The sequence below is a fragment of the Telmatherina bonti genome, assembly GCF_933228915.1.
Source record: "Telmatherina bonti genome assembly, chromosome: 16".
NCBI classification, from domain to species: domain Eukaryota; kingdom Metazoa; phylum Chordata; class Actinopteri; order Atheriniformes; family Telmatherinidae; genus Telmatherina; species Telmatherina bonti.
In genome coordinates, this window is record NC_136614.1 from 25,045,452 (window position 1) to 25,064,745 (window position 19,294).

At 40.1% G+C, this 19,294-nt stretch overlaps 3 protein-coding genes across 4 annotated transcripts; 2 read left to right on the plus strand and 1 right to left on the minus strand.

Annotated features, from left to right (window-relative positions):
• The first annotated feature begins 5 nt into the window (after positions 1-5).
• Positions 6-6,641, plus strand: wdr21 (WD repeat domain 21). Of its 2 annotated transcripts, none has more exons than XM_079255024.1 (14): positions 6-96; positions 608-792; positions 883-1,007; positions 1,191-1,348; positions 1,468-1,550; positions 1,915-2,017; positions 2,132-2,275; positions 2,464-2,513; positions 2,802-2,881; positions 3,168-3,260; positions 3,462-3,559; positions 3,703-3,879; positions 4,171-4,285; positions 4,967-6,640. In XM_079255024.1, the coding sequence occupies exons 2-14, from the start codon at positions 680-682 to the stop codon at positions 5,173-5,175; spliced, it is 1,548 nt and encodes a 515-aa protein (XP_079111150.1). In that variant the 5' UTR covers positions 6-96; positions 608-679; the 3' UTR covers positions 5,176-6,640. The 2 variants fall into 2 exon arrangements, with proteins under 2 accessions (XP_079111150.1, XP_079111149.1); XM_079255023.1 differs by having other exon boundaries at positions 24-179; positions 4,967-6,641.
• Positions 6,642-6,781: 140 nt separating this feature from the next.
• zfyve1 (zinc finger, FYVE domain containing 1) lies at positions 6,782-13,428 on the minus strand. Its single transcript, XM_079256035.1, has 12 exons — positions 12,245-13,428; positions 11,912-12,155; positions 11,567-11,827; positions 11,266-11,480; positions 11,052-11,158; positions 10,160-10,268; positions 9,979-10,076; positions 9,539-9,656; positions 9,073-9,243; positions 8,698-8,878; positions 8,474-8,587; positions 6,782-8,340 (listed from the first exon to the last, which is right to left on the minus strand). Exons 1-12 carry the CDS (start codon positions 12,722-12,724, stop codon positions 8,108-8,110), a joined length of 2,331 nt encoding a protein of 776 aa, XP_079112161.1. The 5' UTR covers positions 12,725-13,428; the 3' UTR covers positions 6,782-8,107.
• Positions 13,429-16,212: 2,784 nt separating this feature from the next.
• Positions 16,213-18,080, plus strand: pigh (phosphatidylinositol glycan anchor biosynthesis, class H). Its single transcript, XM_079255765.1, has 4 exons — positions 16,213-16,600; positions 16,706-16,915; positions 17,017-17,100; positions 17,211-18,080. Exons 1-4 carry the CDS (start codon positions 16,424-16,426, stop codon positions 17,283-17,285), a joined length of 546 nt encoding a protein of 181 aa, XP_079111891.1. The 5' UTR covers positions 16,213-16,423; the 3' UTR covers positions 17,286-18,080.
• Positions 18,081-19,294: the final 1,214 nt, after the last annotated feature.

Below are 19,294 nucleotides of genomic sequence, written 5' to 3' on the forward strand. Positions count from 1 at the left end.
AGGCGGGACAAGATGGAAGAAGTTAAAGTCGCATTTGAGGACGACTGGAAATGCCGAAACATTAGCCTCCAATTTTGAGGAGAGAAGCCAAAATAGGTTGGTTTTCTTTGCTGATCACTCAAGATATGTTTTCTACCTACGTCCACGTCTATGTGATTTCCCAAAGGAAATCTTACTCAGTAAGCACAAATATTCTTCCATTGCTCGATTATTAAACAAAAGAAAACCAGAATTTGTACCTTTTTACGTCCGCCTGCCTCTCCAGTGAAGTACATAACTAGTGACTTTTTCTAGGCAACAAATCAAATCTGGACCCCCACTACGTTTTCGCCAATTGTGTATATTGAAGGCTTTTCCCATTTCCTGAGTTATTTAAACGTTTCATTTTTATGACACGGGTCAGGAGGCTTCATTAGTTGTTAGTACTGTATTAGCGTATTTAAAAAAAATAACATCCTTGTTTGTCATAACAGATTTTATTGCCTTATTAACACCCTTTGTTGTACTACTCACACTGAACATGTAGTATGTACAGGAAACATGTTTTCATTGGCGTTAAGCTAACATTGCTAACTTAGCTAACAAGTAAACACGTTGCATCTCGTAGCCTGTCGCGCGCAGGACTAAATGAAAGACAACGTGGTATGACGAGCCTGTCTTTGAGATTCAATGAAAAGGGATGAAGAAGTGGAACCGGAGAGAAAATCGACGACAGCAGAAACGACAAAGTGTCGGTCGTCACCGTGGATGCTACAAAGGGAACCGGCAGATAGGAGCACGCGACGAACAGCGGTAGTCCTGTTAAAAAGGCTATGGTCAACATACACAGTATCTGCCACAAAAACACGCCTGTTTCTCATTTAACGTATTTTCTGTTCACAGGTATGGACACAATGACCCAGGACCATCACACAGAGCACCCCAGTGGAGACATGAAAGCCAATCCGCTTCTGCCTCTTTGCCCCAACCTTCATCATCTTCATCAACACCCAGCAATACAGCACCAGGTTTGTGCTTGTCTCGAGACTTCTGTCAGGGACTTAAAAATGTCAAATCATCAACACAACCACAAATTTTATCACCTGACTGCTCCAGAACAGAAGTCATGTGGCTTAATATGCGTGTTTGAGTGGAATATTCCAGTCACAGACTTATTGTAATATTTGACTATATTAATTTTCTCCTGCCAGAGCTGCCAGGGTTTTACTTTGACCCTGAGAAAAACCGCTACTTCCGCCTGCTGCCTGGACACAACAACTGTAATCCTCTGACCAGAGAGCAGCTGCAAGAGAAAGAAAGGGAGAAACAGAGACACAAGATGCTGGCTGAGGATGAAAAACCAAAAAAAGTCAGTTTCGTTTGTTGTACTATAAGACACATCTGTCAACTTGTTTGTTAAATTCAAATAATGACACATAAACATTCAGAGTTTTATGTTTGTGTTTTTTTTCCCCCTCTTTTTTACAGAAAGCACCAAGAGCAGGATTAAACACGTCCATGATTCTGCAGAAAAGACATGCAGGACTATTGCCTGACAACTCCTACTGCAGGTATTGGATCACTGCTGGGCACACAAGCGTAGTGGGATATGTTTGATTCGTATCCCACAGCTGCAATGCATTAGAGGAAACAAACTTAGTGAAACAGACCAACTTCTAAGCTAATCAGTTCTGTATGTGTAGAGTGAGTATTCGTTGGAACTTTGTCAGCCACTAATTGTGATGCTAATCAATTTGGATTAGGGATTGTAAATTTGAGAGAGATACCAGTTGTGACATATTCCAAATTTAGTTCTTCATTTTACAGACAATCATTTTATAGGCTTATCAATAATCCAATATCTATGCAGGTACAGAAATATGTTACTTTTTGTAGTGTTGGCAATTTGTATATATGGTATCTTTTGTCATCCAGGTTCATGCATGAAGTGAAGGTCAGTGTAATGAGACGTCACAAACTGGAGATCCAGAGCACAGACAGCAGCAGCCCAGACACGGACAACTTTAGACTCATAGTGGTGAGAAGACACACATGCAAACACCCTGGAGCTACTATATCACTTCACTGCATAGATAGTCCTTTGCACATGACTTGTCATGTCTTAATCCTCTTATTTCCTTGTGTTTCTCAGGGGGATTCTGCGTGTGAGCGAGTGTTCACGGTGAACGACGTATCTCACGGTGGCTGCAAGTACGGCATCATGAATTTTAGCAGCAGCAGCCGGGGCTCTTTGTCTGTGGAAATGTGCGATAACCTCTACTTCACCAACCGCAAGGTGGGAGTAGTTCACCAGAACAAACTTTTTTTTTTTTTTTTTTTTTTTGTTTAAGCTAACATGTCAATTCATCCCAAACCCTCCTAAAAGCATATTTTGGAGAACCATTTCCTATAAAATACTTAAGAATCTCGTTTATTTGAATTGCCGTTATTTCCATCACTGTTAATGACTCTGCTTTGTTTCAGGTGAATTCCATCTGCTGGGCCTCGGTCAACTACCCAGATTCCCATGTTTTGTATCCTTGCACAGCCATTTGTCAGCTTGCTTGGTTTACAACTCCTATGTTTACTCTGAAATATGATGTATCCACACTATTAATATCCCGCTGTTATTTTGCAACAGCGGGATGTTTCAGACAGTGGGGCATACTGTCAAAAGAGTAATGCCTGAACTCTGTCAGGCTTTATCCTTGAAGTTTAGCAGATCCCTTTGCTGTGAAAGTAATTTTTCATATACAAGCAAACATAATTGTTTGTTTTCAGTGTTTGGCGAACACTTTTCTTTGACCGAAATGACTCGTCAGGTTGTGTCTGGTGGGTGCAGCGGACACCCCCGGGTGCGTGAGCTTACTGCCCGCTTCCCTCTTCAGCAACTCTAATCCAGGTTTGTTAAACATTTTGCATTTGGTTTATTGCAGCCGTCCCTGCAGGCACATCCTTTCATTGTAAAATATACAGCTTGTTTTCAATAAAACATCTACAATGTAATCTTTTTTTTTTTTTTTTTTTTTTTTTTTTAAATTTTGTTTCAGATGCTTTTTGTTAGGAAATGTCTTTTGATGTCAGATTTTATGGAACAAATTAGATTTTTTTTAAAACTCACTGCCTCCTACAGGGTTGGAAACTGCTTATTTATGCTGACAGATGATCATCTCTCACTTTTCCCCCAGATCAGCCTGGGATGTTGTGCAGCTTTAAAATATCCACAGCTTGGTCCTGCGCTTGGTGCCTCAATCCACAGTTTGACAAGACTTTCAGCACCGGTGAGTCCCACAGTCATTATTTTTCTCGCACCTCATCAGATAGATTATAAACGTCCTCTGTAGATGTGAAAAGTGTCTTGCTGTGTGGGAATGTAGCCTTGTTGGTTGAAAACAAGCAAAGACTGAGAAATCATGCAGATAGCTCACTGATAAGCACAGTGATGTGACAGTTGATAGCTGTGTTTGTACATGTGATTTCAGGCTTGTCTCGTCGGGTCATCGTGAAGGACGCAGAGACGGGACGAACGCAGACGTACAGCGTTGGCAGCGACGTCTTGGCTCAGCAGTTTGCCCTCAGGGTGAGTCATTTGCTACTTAAAGTTATGAGAGGACATTTGAGATCACCAGATTTGTTTTCTTTGTAGATTCACTGTTCGTTCTGTTGCCATGCGAGTTAGAGCGACAGCATGCAGAAGAAAATAAAACCCCTTTATGTCCCCAGGTTCCTGTCCTCTTCAACGGATGCAGATCAGGGGAGATTTTCAGCATCGACCTTCGGCAGCGCGGTCGCAGGGATCACAGCTGGAAGGCAAATCGCTTTCATCAGGAATCAGCCATCACTTCGGTGCGAGTGCTGCAGGATGAGAACTACCTGCTGGCTGCTGACATGCTGGGCCAGGTCAGATAATGGCTTCAAAGTAGTCCTCTTCTGAAACTGTAGAGCGGCATTTTCAGTTTCCATAAAAAAGCAGCAGCTTTTAAACTAATTTGTTGCCCATATTTCAGTTCTGTGATGAGGATGAGATCCCCCATCACTTATCTTATTTAAATGCTTATTATTATTGTTTTTCAATCATTAAGCTGTGAAAATAGGTGACAGACAACATTGTACATGACAGCAGGGAATTATTTTTAATTTAAAAAAAAATTAAATAATGATTACGCAATTCCTTTATGCATACACTTGCAGATCAAGCTGTGGGATGTGCGAGTGGCAAAGCCAGTGCAGGAGTATAAAGGACATTACAACGAACATGCCTACCTTCCCATCCACGTCAATGAAAGTGAAGGGCTTCTGTTAGGAGGTAGGACAAGATAAGATGCTTCTTCTGAGGAAAGTTACTATAATTTGTTCACATTTTCACAAGATTTACATTTAAGCTGTTTTCACACATGAAGATTTACTGAAGAGAAAAATGGGGACGGACTGATCCAGAGGTCCTGCAGTTCTAAACAGGAGAATCACAGTGGGAGGCTTTCTGCTGTAGATGTGCTTTTCTGGCTGAAAATGCAGGAAGAGGCTGCAAGCCTTCAGCTGTCTGTAATGTCCAGGAGGCAGCATGTAATGTTGAAATTAGATTGTGGAAATTGTTACGTTTTTTTTGTTTACAGTGTTGGCTTATATGCATTATTTCAAAAGCAGCATACAGGTCAGCACAAAAGTTAAACTTAAAATTGCATTGGCAAATTTGCTGACTTGGCTGTGCAGTATTTCACTGCTGATGTCCTGAAGATTGAAGTCGGGCTGGGCAGAAATATCCAGAAGAATTTTACTGTCTCTATTATTGCCTGGGTCAGCTTCTGCTTTTCAGTAGTGGATTATTGACTATTCAGAACAGAAGAAATATTTTTGGAAACAGCGTTAATTAGAATGTTGTATAAACCTACATATTAAATGTGAATCATGTGAAAGTGGAGTTAATTTATGCTTGTTTGGATTTCCATGAAGCACAGTACAAAACTTTGATTTTCTTTACATCCCACAGTTGGTCAAGATTGTTACACAAGGTTGTGGAGCTTAAAGGATGGTCATCTACTGCGGACAATCCCATCACCACACCCAGCTGCAAATGACATGATCCCAAGTGTCGTCTTCTCCTCTAATTTGGGCGGCTGCAGGGGGCTCCCCGGCCTGCTCATGGCCGTCAAACATGACCTGTACTACTTCCCATACAACACCGACTACCAGGACTGAGGATTGCTCACGTCTGGACTTGAGGAGCAGAGGGAAAATGCTTTTTCTAACAGATGACTGCTTTATTTCTGCCAGATGAACCAGGGGTGCTGTTTAGTTTAAAGCTGCGTGTTTGACTGTTAAACTCATCAGCCAATTTACAGCCAGTTTCAAGACACTCTGACTTTCAGGGAGTGGTCAGTGGCGTGAGTTACTGCGTCTTATGCCTTATTCTAAACACTTTTTAACTTCATGGGGTCAGGGACACACGCTGATGATAATGTGAAGGGTTTTGAGTTTCTGTCGTTTTGCAGTGTGATAAAAACAAAAAGTACATCCAAAGTTCTGTACACGCCTGATTTTTAACATGTGTCTAGATGGACTATAGGCATTAAAATTACTTTTTAGAGCAGTTTTCAGGGTAAAAACTGGCAAACTGCTAAGTTTAAATGCCTTAGTTTACACCTCACACAGATCTTTACAAAGCTCACAAATCTTTTCATTGACTTTACATCTTGCTACAGTATTTTTTTGGGTCAAGTAGACCTGAATATAAATATAGAAGAACAATGTTTGGGTGACTGAATGTAACTCTGGATTTTGCTGAAACCTCAGTCCAGTTTCTGATACTTTGTTGTCCACACCTGCCTGTGTGAGGTGCAGCCTTCAGATTTATTTGCACATAAAGCAGATGCAGGAAGAAACTTGTTTTAATACCTTAAAGTAGTCATATGTCGGTGACTGAACAGTTCCAGATGCAGTTTCATCTCCGATATTAAAAGATGCTTAAATCCATGTAATAAATATTTCATATAGAGAATTTAACTACACACGTTAAAAAAAACAAAAACAAAACCCTTTACATCAGAGCCAATTTATGCTACTGCTTGTTTCAGTAGTTATGTGGTAGTTTCAGTCGTAGTTATGGGACTTGTGATCTTTCGTTTGGCTAAGAGTTAATCTCACCTCTGTTTTGTTTATTTACAGGTATATTCATGTCAGCCAGAATGGGTTGCACACAGCGGAAAGGCAAATATTTAATGCTGATGGAAATACATAATCTTTCCTAACCAGCTGTGGAATTAACAGATTAGTTTGTAAAATGATCACAATCAGTTCAGATAATTGCAGTCATTGAAAGTATTACTGTAGGAAATGTTATATTTATGGAAACTTGAGACGAACAGCATCTTTTTTTTTTTTTTACATTTCTGCAGGAGAGAATTAATAGATTGCATCCTTACTTCTGTACTGATAGAGTATATATATGTTGTTTAGAATCAAACCAGTGACCACTTGGATACTTGTGGGTTATTCACTCAGAAATGTTCCCCATCCAAAACAAGTCATTTGACTGAGAAGGTTTATCTCACTTTTTTTTTTTTTTTTTTTAACGTTTGTGCTGAAATGAAGTAGAAGTGCTACATTTCTCTAGACATGCATCTACCCATGATTTTTTTAAAATATTTTTTTAAAAGAATGATCTGTTTTTAATCATCACATTCTCCAACTCTAAAATCTTGCTGTAATAAAACCCAGTCAGCAGTTACATCCATTTCCTCTGAAGTGATACACACACACATACATGGTTTCTGTAGTTTAATACTTATTGAACAAGAATACATGAACACAATATATTGATTGGATCCATGTGATAACTATAATAGATGATCTAATCTACTCCCTCTGAGATAGAAGCAGTGATGATATAATTCTCTGACTCAGGTCAAAGTCTTGTCATTTCAGCTTATTTGTTGATTCCATAACCAAAACCGCACGGTCAAACCTGACTTCATGATGCCCGTATTTATCTGATAATCCAACTGCAACACATGCAAACACTTCTACCTTTCTGCTGCAGCTTGTTAAACGCTCCAAGCTAACTAGCCACAAGGCCTCAATTACCAGAGTAAAGATTATTCCCCTAATCATCTGTTTTGAGGGGCCAGCCTCAAAAGACAAAGTCTTTTCTGTACCTTATTGCTACTGTGAGCCAGCCACTCATAGAAAAGCAGTCCCTGTTATGGTTGACCATGCTGCAGTCAGACTAGTCCTGTTAACGGATAGTAGTTTTGACATTTTAAAAACAACACGATTTCAATATCTCCCTGTTACAGTAAACCATTTCCCACAAAAATGTACATTTCATGTAAAATTTAAGCAGTTACCATGGACGTCATTAAGGCTGCTTAGTCGTCGGCCCTCTTCAAGTGCACAAACAACCACAAAGGGTCAAGGGATTGAGTAGGTAGTTGTAACTAAATATTATTTGGAATGCATTTTGATGCTACAGTACACCAGTGGCTTCTGACATCTTAAATCAAAAGCATGACAGCAGAGCTAATGCCAGCAGGATTGGATAAGAGACAAAATCCAGCGTCGTTTGAATCAGGACAAACATTAAATGTGCTGAAAATCTTTGAGGTTTTTCACCTTTTCTTTGAAACTAAAAAAAAAAACAAAAAAAACCCCCCACCTTTTAGCAAGTAAACAGCTACAGTCAAGTTTGTCTCTTTTTAAATTGTTCAAGTCAGCAACTCCAAATTAGACAAAAGGTGCTGAAAGTATTTGTGTAACACTGGCAGGGATTGTCACAAAAGGATGAAAGGTTCATGTGGCAAACTGCAAATGTGAAAGGATTTAAAGGGGGGGGCGCATGAAAAGTCACCTGAGATCAGCTGAAACTCAGCTTGATCAGAGTTGTTTAGTCTCTCCTGTCCTCCACGTCTCACTCTTCCTGGTATTCTTCACAGTGTAAATTAGAGGCATATCAAAGTGAAATAGAAATGGGACCGAAGTGGTGTGAGGCAAGAATTAAAAAGCAATGAGCATGTTTCTAAATTGCCACAACTGAAAAGCTGCTAGAAAAGCCCAAAGAGAAATCTTTGTCCTCCCTTCCCGTTTTCAGGGCGGCTCATGTCTTCAAAACGTCCCGTTTTGACCACCTGTCCTGCTAGAGATCCCCAGTTTTTTGGCTGCAGCCGTTGCAGACCCGCACTGGGTGGTCCCAACCACGGGATGGCACGGGGCGGCGTTCCTGAGAACATTCATCACACACGCCCTGGCCACAGGCACGACAGTGGTGGATGGACAAACGTGGCGTGAACTCCCTTTGGCACTCGCAGCAGGAGTGGATGTCCTGATCTGGCACCCAGTAGGCTGGGCGAGCTGCGTCTTTCACTAAGCCTGATCACAGGAAGCATAATTAGTCAATGTGACAGAGCAACTTGGCTGGATTAAAGATTAAATACTCTAGTGGTTTAATGTCTTCAATTTGAAGCCTTAATTGTCCTGATAATGCAGGCAGAATTGTGCTCACCGAGAGGTATGTCAATGGCACCAACTACAGCACCTAAAGTGTTCTGAACCGCCTCCCCGACCTTTCTGGCTATCAGGGTTCCCCCCTCCTCCTCCAAGGCAGCATCCAGTAACTCTAAAAGAGGAACACGTTCAATCAGACGCAAGAATCTAATCAGAGAAGCTTTAAAAATCGATGCAGGAAGGTCAGTCTGCATCGTTCACATGTAAAATTAAAGTGAATACCAGTTGGGATCCCCCTGTCGTGGAAACATGCATCGCAAACTCTGACAGGTGCCAGGCCCCAGCCCCTCTCTGGGACTGGCCGGGTCTTAGATGAGCAGGCGTCACAGAAACCCTCTCCACAAGCTCGACAGTGATGCTTGGTGTCGTTGGGCTGGAAGTCTTCCCCACATTTTTGGCATTTCTATGACAAAACAAGAAAATACACCAGAGGTTTCAGCAAGTTTTCACATTGTAAAGAGCGATACCACTGTGGATATGAGAAATCTCTTCAATAATGCCTCTCTTTAAATATCCCACCATCCCTGGATTAATATTTTACTAATTATAAAATGTTTTCTCTGCTTGTATTCTTACATACGTTTAGCGGCTACGTACCAGAATAAGAGAGTTGGGTTTCCAGTAGGCGGGAGCAATCTGGTCGGTAAGCCAGGAGGTGACGGCTTTGGCAGGTTTCACACTGAGTTCAGACACAGACTGAGAGATGTATTTGACTCCATCCAACAACCTCTGAGCAGCATTGTTGTTGTCTTTCAAAAAGCCATCAGACTGGAAAAAAAAAGGGCAGAAGGAAAAACAGTCGAGTGGAGTTACAGAACATGATTACAGCTGAGAGTATGTAAATATCCCAGACGTAGTAGAGGTCATTTAGCACACTTTTCTAATGCTTGTCTTTTGACAAACTGCTTTTTATCAACGTTGTTGTGGGGAAGAGTTTTCTAAAAATTTCCACATGGAGACCTGCAACGCTGTGTGTTTGCCTTTTGGCGCTTTGGATTCTTGGCTTTCAGTTTTCTGTATCTGGTTTAAGCAGAATCTCATTAATGTTGTACTTTAGCCTTACCCCAGGCCAGATGTGCTGGATCTCTGTCCTGACCACTGTTTCCACAGGGTCCTGGTTTCCATACCAATACTGCCTGCTTCTGTAGATCACTGCACAGTTGGGACATTCAATTACATATCTGAGCAAAGACAAGAAAAACAATCCAGTTTTAGACTCAAGGACAGATTAAGTTTTTTTTTTTTTTGTTTGTTTTTTTTTTTTTAAACAGCTTCTGGTCATATAGTAATGAACTTGAATGGAGGCTGAACTATGTAATGTTCATATTCATTTCTTTTATTCACTTTACTTGCTACCAAAGAGAATTTAGTATTCTTGTTCATTGACAGTAAAGCTTCTAATCTATTTGATGTTTCTCAGTATTTTACCTCATGTTTATCAGATTATTTGCGCTAGAACCGGCACCATTTTTAATCATCTTTCAAAATGTTCTGCGGACTCACCCTGACCAAGCATAGATGGCCAAGCCAAACCACGGTGAGTCAGAAGAGGCCGTCGTTTTGGGAACCACTATCACTTCCTTTCCTCCCTCATAGCAGGCCTGAGTATTTCAGCACAGACGTTCAGAACCGGGACAAAAACTGTGCACTTCTTCAAATGCATGAGTGTCGTGCTTTTACTTGCCTTGCAAGTGTAGATGCGGTTGTCGTACTGTGCAGAGTAACGGCAACGATGTTTGGCTTCATGGTCAAGTCCTTCCTTTAGATGGTTCATGCTTCTTTTACAGCCTGACCTAAAGATGAGAGGCCAATAAGTCAGAGATAAAGGTCAGTGCCTGACACCAAAGAAAAAAACCCCCACAAAATTCACTCTGTTACAGAAAAAGACTTGGATTGTAGACTATCACTGGATCCTTTCCTTTTCTGCAGAATCTTCACCTCATAAACAATCGGCTTGTTTAAGAAGACTCCTCAGGAGGGTGGCATACCATCATTCAAATCTAACAGGAAGAGCAAATAACCCTCAAAAATACAAAGACCACATTAAGACTTTGTCCAAACCAAAATCTTAAAACCAAAAGCGATTCTGGGCAGCATTCTTTGGATTAAGATCAATCTGCACAAAAATAATTGGTGGAAAAAAATGTGGAAAGGTTCAAGAACCATTAGCATCCAATATCATTTAAAAAAAAAAAACAGGACAGTGTGGTGGGGAGGACTTATATAGCTTCCAGTGGCTTTGAATCTCTTCAATTATGTGACAGAAGCAAAGAGATTCATCTTAACATGCAGCAGGATTTACTGGCTGCAGAGGCTCGGCCATGTCGATGGATCAAAGCCGACTGGAGGGCGCTTCAAAGTAGAGAAGGACAATAATGCAAAGCACACTGCAAAAGCAACCAACAAGTTCCCGAAGGTGAATAAGCATTATGTTCTCATTGTTTAAAATCAAGCTGCATTAATTGGTTTAAAGATTCATTTAAAATGCATCACTGCCAATAACTACACAGCTGCTGCAACATCTGAGGAATTCTGGTGAATGTGAGCCTTATTATAGTAAGCAAAGAGATGCATACCCACAACTGAGGCACATGCTGGAACAGGTGAAGTACTCATCTGGAAAGAAGGAATTACTGGTCATATGTTCATCTGGAATATCTCCGCTGAAGCGCTCACTCAGGGCCTGAATCAAAGACCAGATATTGTTGGTTGTCGGGAACATAGGCAAACGGGTGTGTGCTGACTGCTGTACGACTACAAAGACACACTGATTCAAGTAAGCATCAGTACCTGCAGAGCTTTATAGACGACGCTGGCAGAACGTGGCGAGCGGGTGGTGTTGTTGTCCAGCTGGTGCTCCAGGCTGCGCAGCAAACCGCTGAAGTCTGTGGGAGGGTTGTATGTCCGAGTCCCGCGGTACTGGATGGAACTGAATGCTTCTGGAAACAGGCCAAGTTTCCTGAAACGCTCCTGGAGGAGACGATCCGCTGATTCAGACGGTTTGTCTAAAACAATAACAAACAGAGAATAGAAGAATTGGCTGCATTTCAACGAACTGGATTGAAAAAAAAGAAATAAACAGGGTTAATACCGGATCCTAGAAGCTTAGTGTGGACGGTCTCGTGGAAGATGATGACCGCAGGGCCCAGGGTGGACAATGGAACGTCCAGACCACAGCGTGTGGTCGTCGCCTTCAGCTCTCTTGTGAAATGTTTCAAGTAGGCGTCTGATGCATCGCCGAGGAACTTGAAGAGATCGTCATGGAGACGATCAGCGTGTGTTCGGTAGATAACCACATCAGAGATAGCGAGGACCTTGAGGAGGAGACGCGTTCGCTGCCCCTGATTAGCTCCTGATGAGTAAAGACGGAGGGCAGTCAATACCTGTCGAGGACTTATTTAACTCGTGATGATCAGTTAAACTACATGTTTCATACCAGACCCAAGCAATCCCTCTGTGTCGATGACAACAACCCTGTGCAGAGGGTCCATAGCTGCCCAGACACCTACAGTGCAGGACTCTTGGGTGGGGGAGGTTTTGAACACTTCTCTTCCAAGAAAGAAGGTATGGTTCAGGGTGTGGGATTTGCCTTCCCCAGTGTTCCCAAAAATGGAAACCACCTTAAGGAGCTCATCTGGTTTGCAGCCCAGTCTGCTGACAAAATCTTCCTCATCCTTCACCTGAGAATCCACACAAGATCGTAAGATAAATGTTATAAAATGCATTAAAAAAAAAAAAACATAAATTAACTGGTAAGTCAGGCACCTACCTGCATCTCCTCCTTCTCATCCACTAACAGGAAGCTGCACACCTTCTCCAGCTTGGATTTAAGGATCTCCATCTCCGACTCCCAAGCTGCCACGCTGCTATCCTGAGGAGCTTTGGCTTGAGGATAAAGTGTCAGAGGGTGCTTCCTCTTGTTGACTCCACTATGAGTGCGTTTCTGGCAATCCAAACACAGGTTGATCTTACAACCCTGGCAGCGAACCACCGCTCTGAGTCTGACAGCGCAGCTGTTGTCACCTTTACAGGAGTCACAGAAGGGAACATGGCCTGGTGTGATCCGAACACGGTCATGATTTCTCATGCGCTCCTGACGATGGAGCTCCAGTTCACAGCGGGTACACTGCAAGCTGCCACATTCATCACATTCAAAGGCTGCCTCATCTGAACCACCACAGGCGTAACTCTCTTGACACACTAGGACAGTGTTCATTCCTTTATCCACTGCTGGACTTTGACCACTCATGTTAAACCTGAAATGTCTGCCTGTTACTCCTACTTTTAATATCAAATGGGGATTACAACTTTCAATGTTAATAACAGAGACTTCAATGTAAAAGAAAATATGTATATAATTATGGCATGTTCAGGTTCATTTCTAAGAACAGATGTCAAGTAACCTTCCAGTTAAACTTTTTTTTTTTTAAATGTCTTATTCTCTTTAGAAACAATGTGAAAAGTATCATCAAACACCTTATTGCACCTTATAATTTAACATGTCTAATTTTAAGCCAAGTATGTTTACAGACACTTTCTCAGGTTATTGATGACTTTTTCTGTTTGCTTTGTTTTGGCACAACAGCTGGCAGGCTAACATTAGCAGCACTGCCTCTTTTGTCTTGTTTTTCAGTCCTTTCGACTCGCCAGACGATGCTAAGCTCCTATTTACAGCGTCGTTTGCTCGTCATAATGCCCCCAAAATACCCCGTGAAACTCAATAATACACAGCCATTAGCTCCTACTAGCTACAACACAAAGAAGAAGCATGTATGTGGAAACAAACAACCTTCTTTTCGGCCCACTGACCTAGCAGTTGCTACCAGCCCGACAGGCTTTTCGTCAACTAAAACGCCGCTTCGTCTCAGTCTAAAACTGGAAACGTTCACTGTCCTACACTATCCTGCCACATACAGCTAACATCGGCTATAAAGTTAGCTGGCTCAGCTAAGCTATGTTGTATCAGCAGCCCCTTGAAGATGTTGTTGCCTTTACATCAGCTGATCGGCTTGTTTTTATCCAGAGGTCAAAAGTTATGGAAACACAATGCATTTTGGGAAATGAAGGATTTATCATCTGGATCAACGGCACTTATTAAAGGAGAAGAAACGTAATGCCAACCCATGTATTAAACATTACACTGAACTTAAAAAATAAAGACAGTCTAATAAGAGAAACTTGGCAACTTAATTGATCAAACTGACATGTCGACCGATCGGGCGGACGGTGGTCTTTTCGGCTATGATTGGTGGAAATTTCCTCGGCTAACAACGGGTCCGCTCCTTTTCATCAGCCGGGTGGAGACTCCGGGAGAGAGAAGATGTGGAGTTTGAACAGAGGCTTTTCTGGATGGAGTTAATATGCTTTCCCCGTTTATATAAGTGGGTTTCCCCAGGGTACTCCGGCTTCCTTCCACCCATAAGAGCACAGGTTAGTTCTGTGTTTCTTAATTCTGGTCCTTAGGAGCCCCTGCCCTGCATGTTTTATAGGCAACCCTACTTTAACACACCTGAATGGAGGAGGAACATGTCTAAAACAGGCAGGGCAGTGGGGCCTGAGGACCGGAATTGAGAAACACTGGGTTAATGATCACGTTTGCCAAATGACTGTAGAATAGAATAGAATAGAATAGAATAGAATAGAATAGAATAGAATAGAATAGAATAGAGAATTTGTCGCTTAAATGGAGGGGATAGCGTTGCGGGTGAAAAGAAGCTTTGCCAAAACAAAGGAGATAGGTTTTTAAGGCAGAATTGATCATGAAATAATTTAAATGTTTATTATAAGAACATGATTTATACATTATACATTCTTTCAGAATGTAGTTTACAAAGTACAACAGAGTCCACTGGAAATCTCTTCACAAATGAGGACAATTAGTTGGATTGGATAGATTATAACTTCATTATAGCAGCCGAAAATCATAAAATCAACACAAGCTGTTTTAGTAATAATATTAATGCAGAGTTTGTCAATGAACCTAGATAAAATAACGCAGCAACACATTATCGATTCAGTTAGAACATTTTCTAAATTTATCTGAAAACTAACTCTATTTGTTCTTCCCATGCGGTTTTAAGGTTACTCTCGTCGGTAAAAACTCCGCCCACCTGATTTTCTACCTTGTCACTCGGTCAGTAAATAATACAGCCATTCACAGAGCGTCCTTGCCATAGACATCATATACATTGACACCGCATTGAGCGCTGGAGAGTGAACCAGCGTCGCCGCCATATTGGAGGGGTCTCCGCTTTCGAGTCTTTCTGCAGTCAACGTAGTTTCCCCACATAATTGTGTTCTATGGAACAACGTGTATATATTACACACAAACAAAACACTTTTCTACATAACTGGTTTATAAATAATGTTACCACAGTGAATAATCTACTAAATGCAAATGATAAATTTTACTCCAATGAGGTGTTTATGGAAAAATATTAAATTGATGCTTCACAAAGAGAGTTTTACATGGTAGCATAATTACCTCCGCCAAGGAGGTTATGTTTCTACCGGCTTTATCTGTTTGTGTTCAAGATAACTTAATAAAGTTATGGACATATTTTCATTAAATTTTCAGGACTTGTTGGAAACGTGAAAAGGAAGAACTGATTTAATCTTGGTGGTGATCCAGATCAACGTTTGGATTCAGGAACTTTTTAAAGACATTGGCAGAGGTTTACATTCTCCGACTTTTTCTGGGTAACTTTCAAATTGCAAAGTTTTGATACAATACTTTATTTTCAGACTTTGTACAACTATATCTCTATTTTCATAAATTAATAAATGTAAATAAAAGAGAGGGTCAACCGTAGTCAAGAGAAAGCAAGCAATTATTCCCGTATTTTGTTCAGCATACGGTTGCAATAACAAGCAAAATATTGAAAGCAGATTGTGTGGAATTACATTTCACAAAGTTGAATAATAATTTATTTAACCAGATTAAAATAGATAAATCCAAATGAATCAATAAACAATCAAACATGTTAATATCAAATTCATTTATACATATTGCAGCTACCTTATGTCTTAGTTAAATAGCAATATAAAAATATTTTAGCATAAAAGCACATTGTTTTAAATGTTCTATAGTGATCTGTATCATAACAATATCTCTGCCCTTTGTAACAAACCAAACTGAGAAAAATGAGGGAGAAATTTGTGAAGTTATTGTGGTTGGACCTACACCTTACAAATAAATGTATTGGAGGCGCGTGGAGACCCATCCAAGATGGCGGCGCGAGGTGTGTGTATATATATATATATATATATATATATATATATATATATATATATATATATATATATATATATATATATATATATATATATATATATATATATATGGTGTCTATGCTCGTGACTGATCCCATGTCTATGACTGATCCAAACTGGTCTCAAATCTGTTGAGTATTGACCACAATGCTTTGCGCTTACAAACTGCTACAAGGTGCACTTGCATTGCATATCGGCACACCCCGAAGCTACATATACAGACGGAAACGAGCACTGACATTTTATACAACCTATGAATAGCCTTAAAGTCTTTACTTCACATACATATGGAATGCTTTAATATTTCTCGATATGAACACCATTTTCTGCGTTGTTGGCTTCCAGCGTTTTGTTTACTATTTTCATGGAAGCTCCCGCCTACCCACGGACGTTCCGGTGAGGAAAACAATGGAGCCAAAGCGGGGCTTGATTTAGGCATCAAAACAGTTGCAAACTTGTCTCGGGATATTAACTTGTTTTGTATTTGAGATATTTCAGTATCAATTGCAGCACTTTCTATTTTGAAGAAAATATTTCTTTTTTTTTTACTTTCTGAGTTTTACCACCCTCTTCATTCCCCGCTGACCTCTAATCTCAGCAGATAGCCGACATTAGCTCGCTGCTAACTGTGTATGTAAACTCATCATTCACTCAACCTGTGTTTGTTTAATGCGCGATGGGAGACGAGGTCTTTACCGATATAAGTGGCAACCCCATATCTCTGGACTGCCAGAGCCACTCCAGCTTTTGCAAGGAATTCACTGTTAGCTCTCCCAAAATGTCAATCGGTAAGGTGATGGTCTACACCTGCTCCGTGTGGCTTCTCGCTTATGCTGTGTTCTTCTTTACACAGGTAAGACAATATTTCCTAAGTTATTTAAAAAAAAAAAAGGGCCCTAGTAGATTTTTTTTTTTTTTTTTTTTTAAATTAAAGTATCTCATTTATTTATTTTAATAGAACACGGCTGTTCTCTCCAGCGCCATATTCATCACCCTCGTTGGTATGATGCTTCACATCCACATCATTAAGGTGGACCACGAGTCCCTTCTTGTGATTGGCTCTCTGGGCATACAGGTGACCTCCAGCTTCGCTTCAGGTCGCGAAGTCACCACCTTCATTGAGATGAGCAAGATCAAAGATATTGTCATCAATGAAGCTATTTACATGGTGCATAGTCACATTTATGTTTCTGTTTGTGTCCAAATACACATTTTCTATCATGCACCATGCAAGAAATTTTAAATCAATATGTCATGTTTTTATTTCAGCATCAGATCATCTATTACCTGTGTGTACTGTTAAAGGATCCCTCAGATACTAATTCGGTGTCAGGTGTTGTGCCATTGTTTCAGGTAAGTGTAAACTTACAGTGTTGTCTGTTTTGTGTTCTCCTCCCAAGAAGCAACATGATGTCATTAAAGTAGACTTGTTTTCCGACTAAAAACCTGTCTTTGCTTTTCAGAGTTCAAAACCACGGCTCAACTGCTTGGAAAAGGTTTATAAAAGCTGCCAAGAGATTCTCTCAAAGTGCCAGTGACACACTAGTCCAATATTAAAAGTAATTTTGGGCATCCATTGTGAATACTATTGTAATGACGTGTAGGCAATGTATTGATTTGATGTGTTTTTTTTAGAGCTGAAATATACTTGATCCCGATCTTAGACTACTTTTGTAAACTTAAAGAGCCAAAGCTTTACACTTATATTTTGTTAAAACACAGATTTTTTTTTTTTATTTATGCATTCAGCAAATGTCTGCAATGTAGTTTTTAGAAATTTTTTCCGAATAAATAATTTACTAAAACAAGTTAAAAGCAGCTGTATGTAGTGTTGTCTTTTGTAACTTTTCCCATTTTTCCCAGTAGGGGGCAGCACTGCATCAAATAAAATCTCTGGAAATCATGTTCATTATTTCGTTAACAGGTTTTTGAGATGTAGCACAAGTCGTTCTGGTTTGTATATGTTGACATTGTTGACTATGTTTGGCTACCATGCAGATATGACCTGCAGATATCACAGGGTCAATGTTTTTGTACATGTAGCACAACATCTTTTAGATTGGCACCCACACCTTCCTAAAGATATATTTTCACTTCCTCATAAAATCATGCCTTTACCACTGAGAGACACTCAGTCACATTTGTCATCTGTTACTGTAAGCTGTGTTTCTCCTGATAAGCCAGACCTGTTTTCCAAGTGTTATTAATGGTTGCCTCAGACCAAACGACGGTTGTAAATAAAGTGTTGAATTCAGAGAAAATGTTGCTGCACAATAATAATTACCCTCTGCAATGAAAGATCAATATTCCCATGAATTTTGGAGTTGTTGCACACCATCATACAACCAATTTTACCACTCTGTAAATGTATCCATTCAATACTTTGTGACTACAAAGTAAATGTACTAATAAAATATAATTGCAAATCAATAAAATAAACTTTTGAAAAGTTCTTTTGTAAGTTTTGTTTTTGTTTTGCTTTGCTGAAACTCCACTGAGTTACTGTTTGGAATATGAGCTGCTCAAAAATACAAAGCTTTAATATATGAGGTTTTTGTTTTATGAGTTAAATACAGTATATGTATGGCATGTCTGGATTCTAGATCGGCCAATTTAGCACCTAAGCAGTGTTGTTATATGCATAACATTGTTTTGCATCATTTTGCCATAACAAGGTTTTCCCAGAACCAGATGATGAAAAATGTTGCTCATATATTGTTTAACATCCCACATGTGCAATTTACTCACACCATGTGACATAATTCAGACACATACTATCACTGATTATAGATTTTGTGTGTGTCTCTTTTATATTCTGGACATTTTTCCCACTTCACCTCAGATCCTTAAAGGACTTTGAGCAATAGATGGTGTTTCTGAACTTTTTTCTTTGAATTAAAGAATTCTAACTTGTATTTGTGCATCCAATAATGTACAGTGTTTACTGACCCAGATATTCAGAGGTATTGTTGCCCTTATGCAGTGGTTACCAGCACGACATTTTCTTTCCTGTTTGCTCAGTCCTTAAACCAAGTAAGTAAAGTAAACAGCTGCAGTCACAGTCTGGCTCTTTCGTAGTATTATTCCAAATAAAGAAAGATACAATCTTTCTCTTCATTGTTACTTGCCACTCCTGTACATTCTCACGATAAGAGATTGAATCAAACTGAAAATGTTATGAATTACATTCCAGTGCCCTGAATGGTTTGTGTGAATTAAGACTTGTTGTTGGCATCAGATTGAAAATTAGCCTATAGGTTTTTGTTTGTTTGTTACAGAAACTACAAGTTTATCAGCTGAATGCACCGCTCAAATGGGATCAGCCTTCTTCCATTTACTTTTTTAAACAATGTCATTTTTCAAAGCTACTACATTGTAATTTTTTTTATCAACCATCTGCAACCATCACTTGTACCTGTGTGTGAACTCCACATTCAAGAGGTCAACAAAACAAGTGAAGGGGTGTGACATTCACAGGGTGAAGCATTACCCTGCTGTGAAGAGTAACCCTCTGACAGGATAATAGTCTCTCCTGGAGGTGTGAAAC

Bases quoted from the DNA above. Each gene is read 5' to 3' on its own strand.
- zfyve1 (XM_079256035.1), bottom strand. From the start codon at position 12,724: ATGAGTGGTCAAAGTCCAGCAGTGGATAAAGGAATGAACACTGTCCTA. The intron at 10,269-11,051 runs GTATGCATCTCT...TCTCATCTTTAG, and splicing joins AGCATGTGCCTCAGTTGTGG to GTCAGGCTGTAAAAGAAGCA. The intron at 8,588-8,697 runs GTATTCACTTTA...TTCCTCTTTTAG, and splicing joins CGACAGGGGGATCCCAACTG to AGTTACTGGATGCTGCCTTG.
- wdr21 (XM_079255024.1), top strand. From the start codon at position 680: ATGAAGAAGTGGAACCGGAGAGAAAATCGACGACAGCAGAAACGACAA. The intron at 1,551-1,914 runs GTATTGGATCAC...TTTGTCATCCAG, and splicing joins CCTGACAACTCCTACTGCAG to GTTCATGCATGAAGTGAAGG. The intron at 2,276-2,463 runs GTGGGAGTAGTT...GCTTTGTTTCAG, and splicing joins TCTACTTCACCAACCGCAAG to GTGAATTCCATCTGCTGGGC.
- pigh (XM_079255765.1), top strand. From the start codon at position 16,424: ATGGGAGACGAGGTCTTTACCGATATAAGTGGCAACCCCATATCTCTG. The intron at 16,601-16,705 runs GTAAGACAATAT...TTATTTTAATAG, and splicing joins CTGTGTTCTTCTTTACACAG to AACACGGCTGTTCTCTCCAG. The intron at 17,101-17,210 runs GTAAGTGTAAAC...TTTGCTTTTCAG, and splicing joins GTGTTGTGCCATTGTTTCAG to AGTTCAAAACCACGGCTCAA.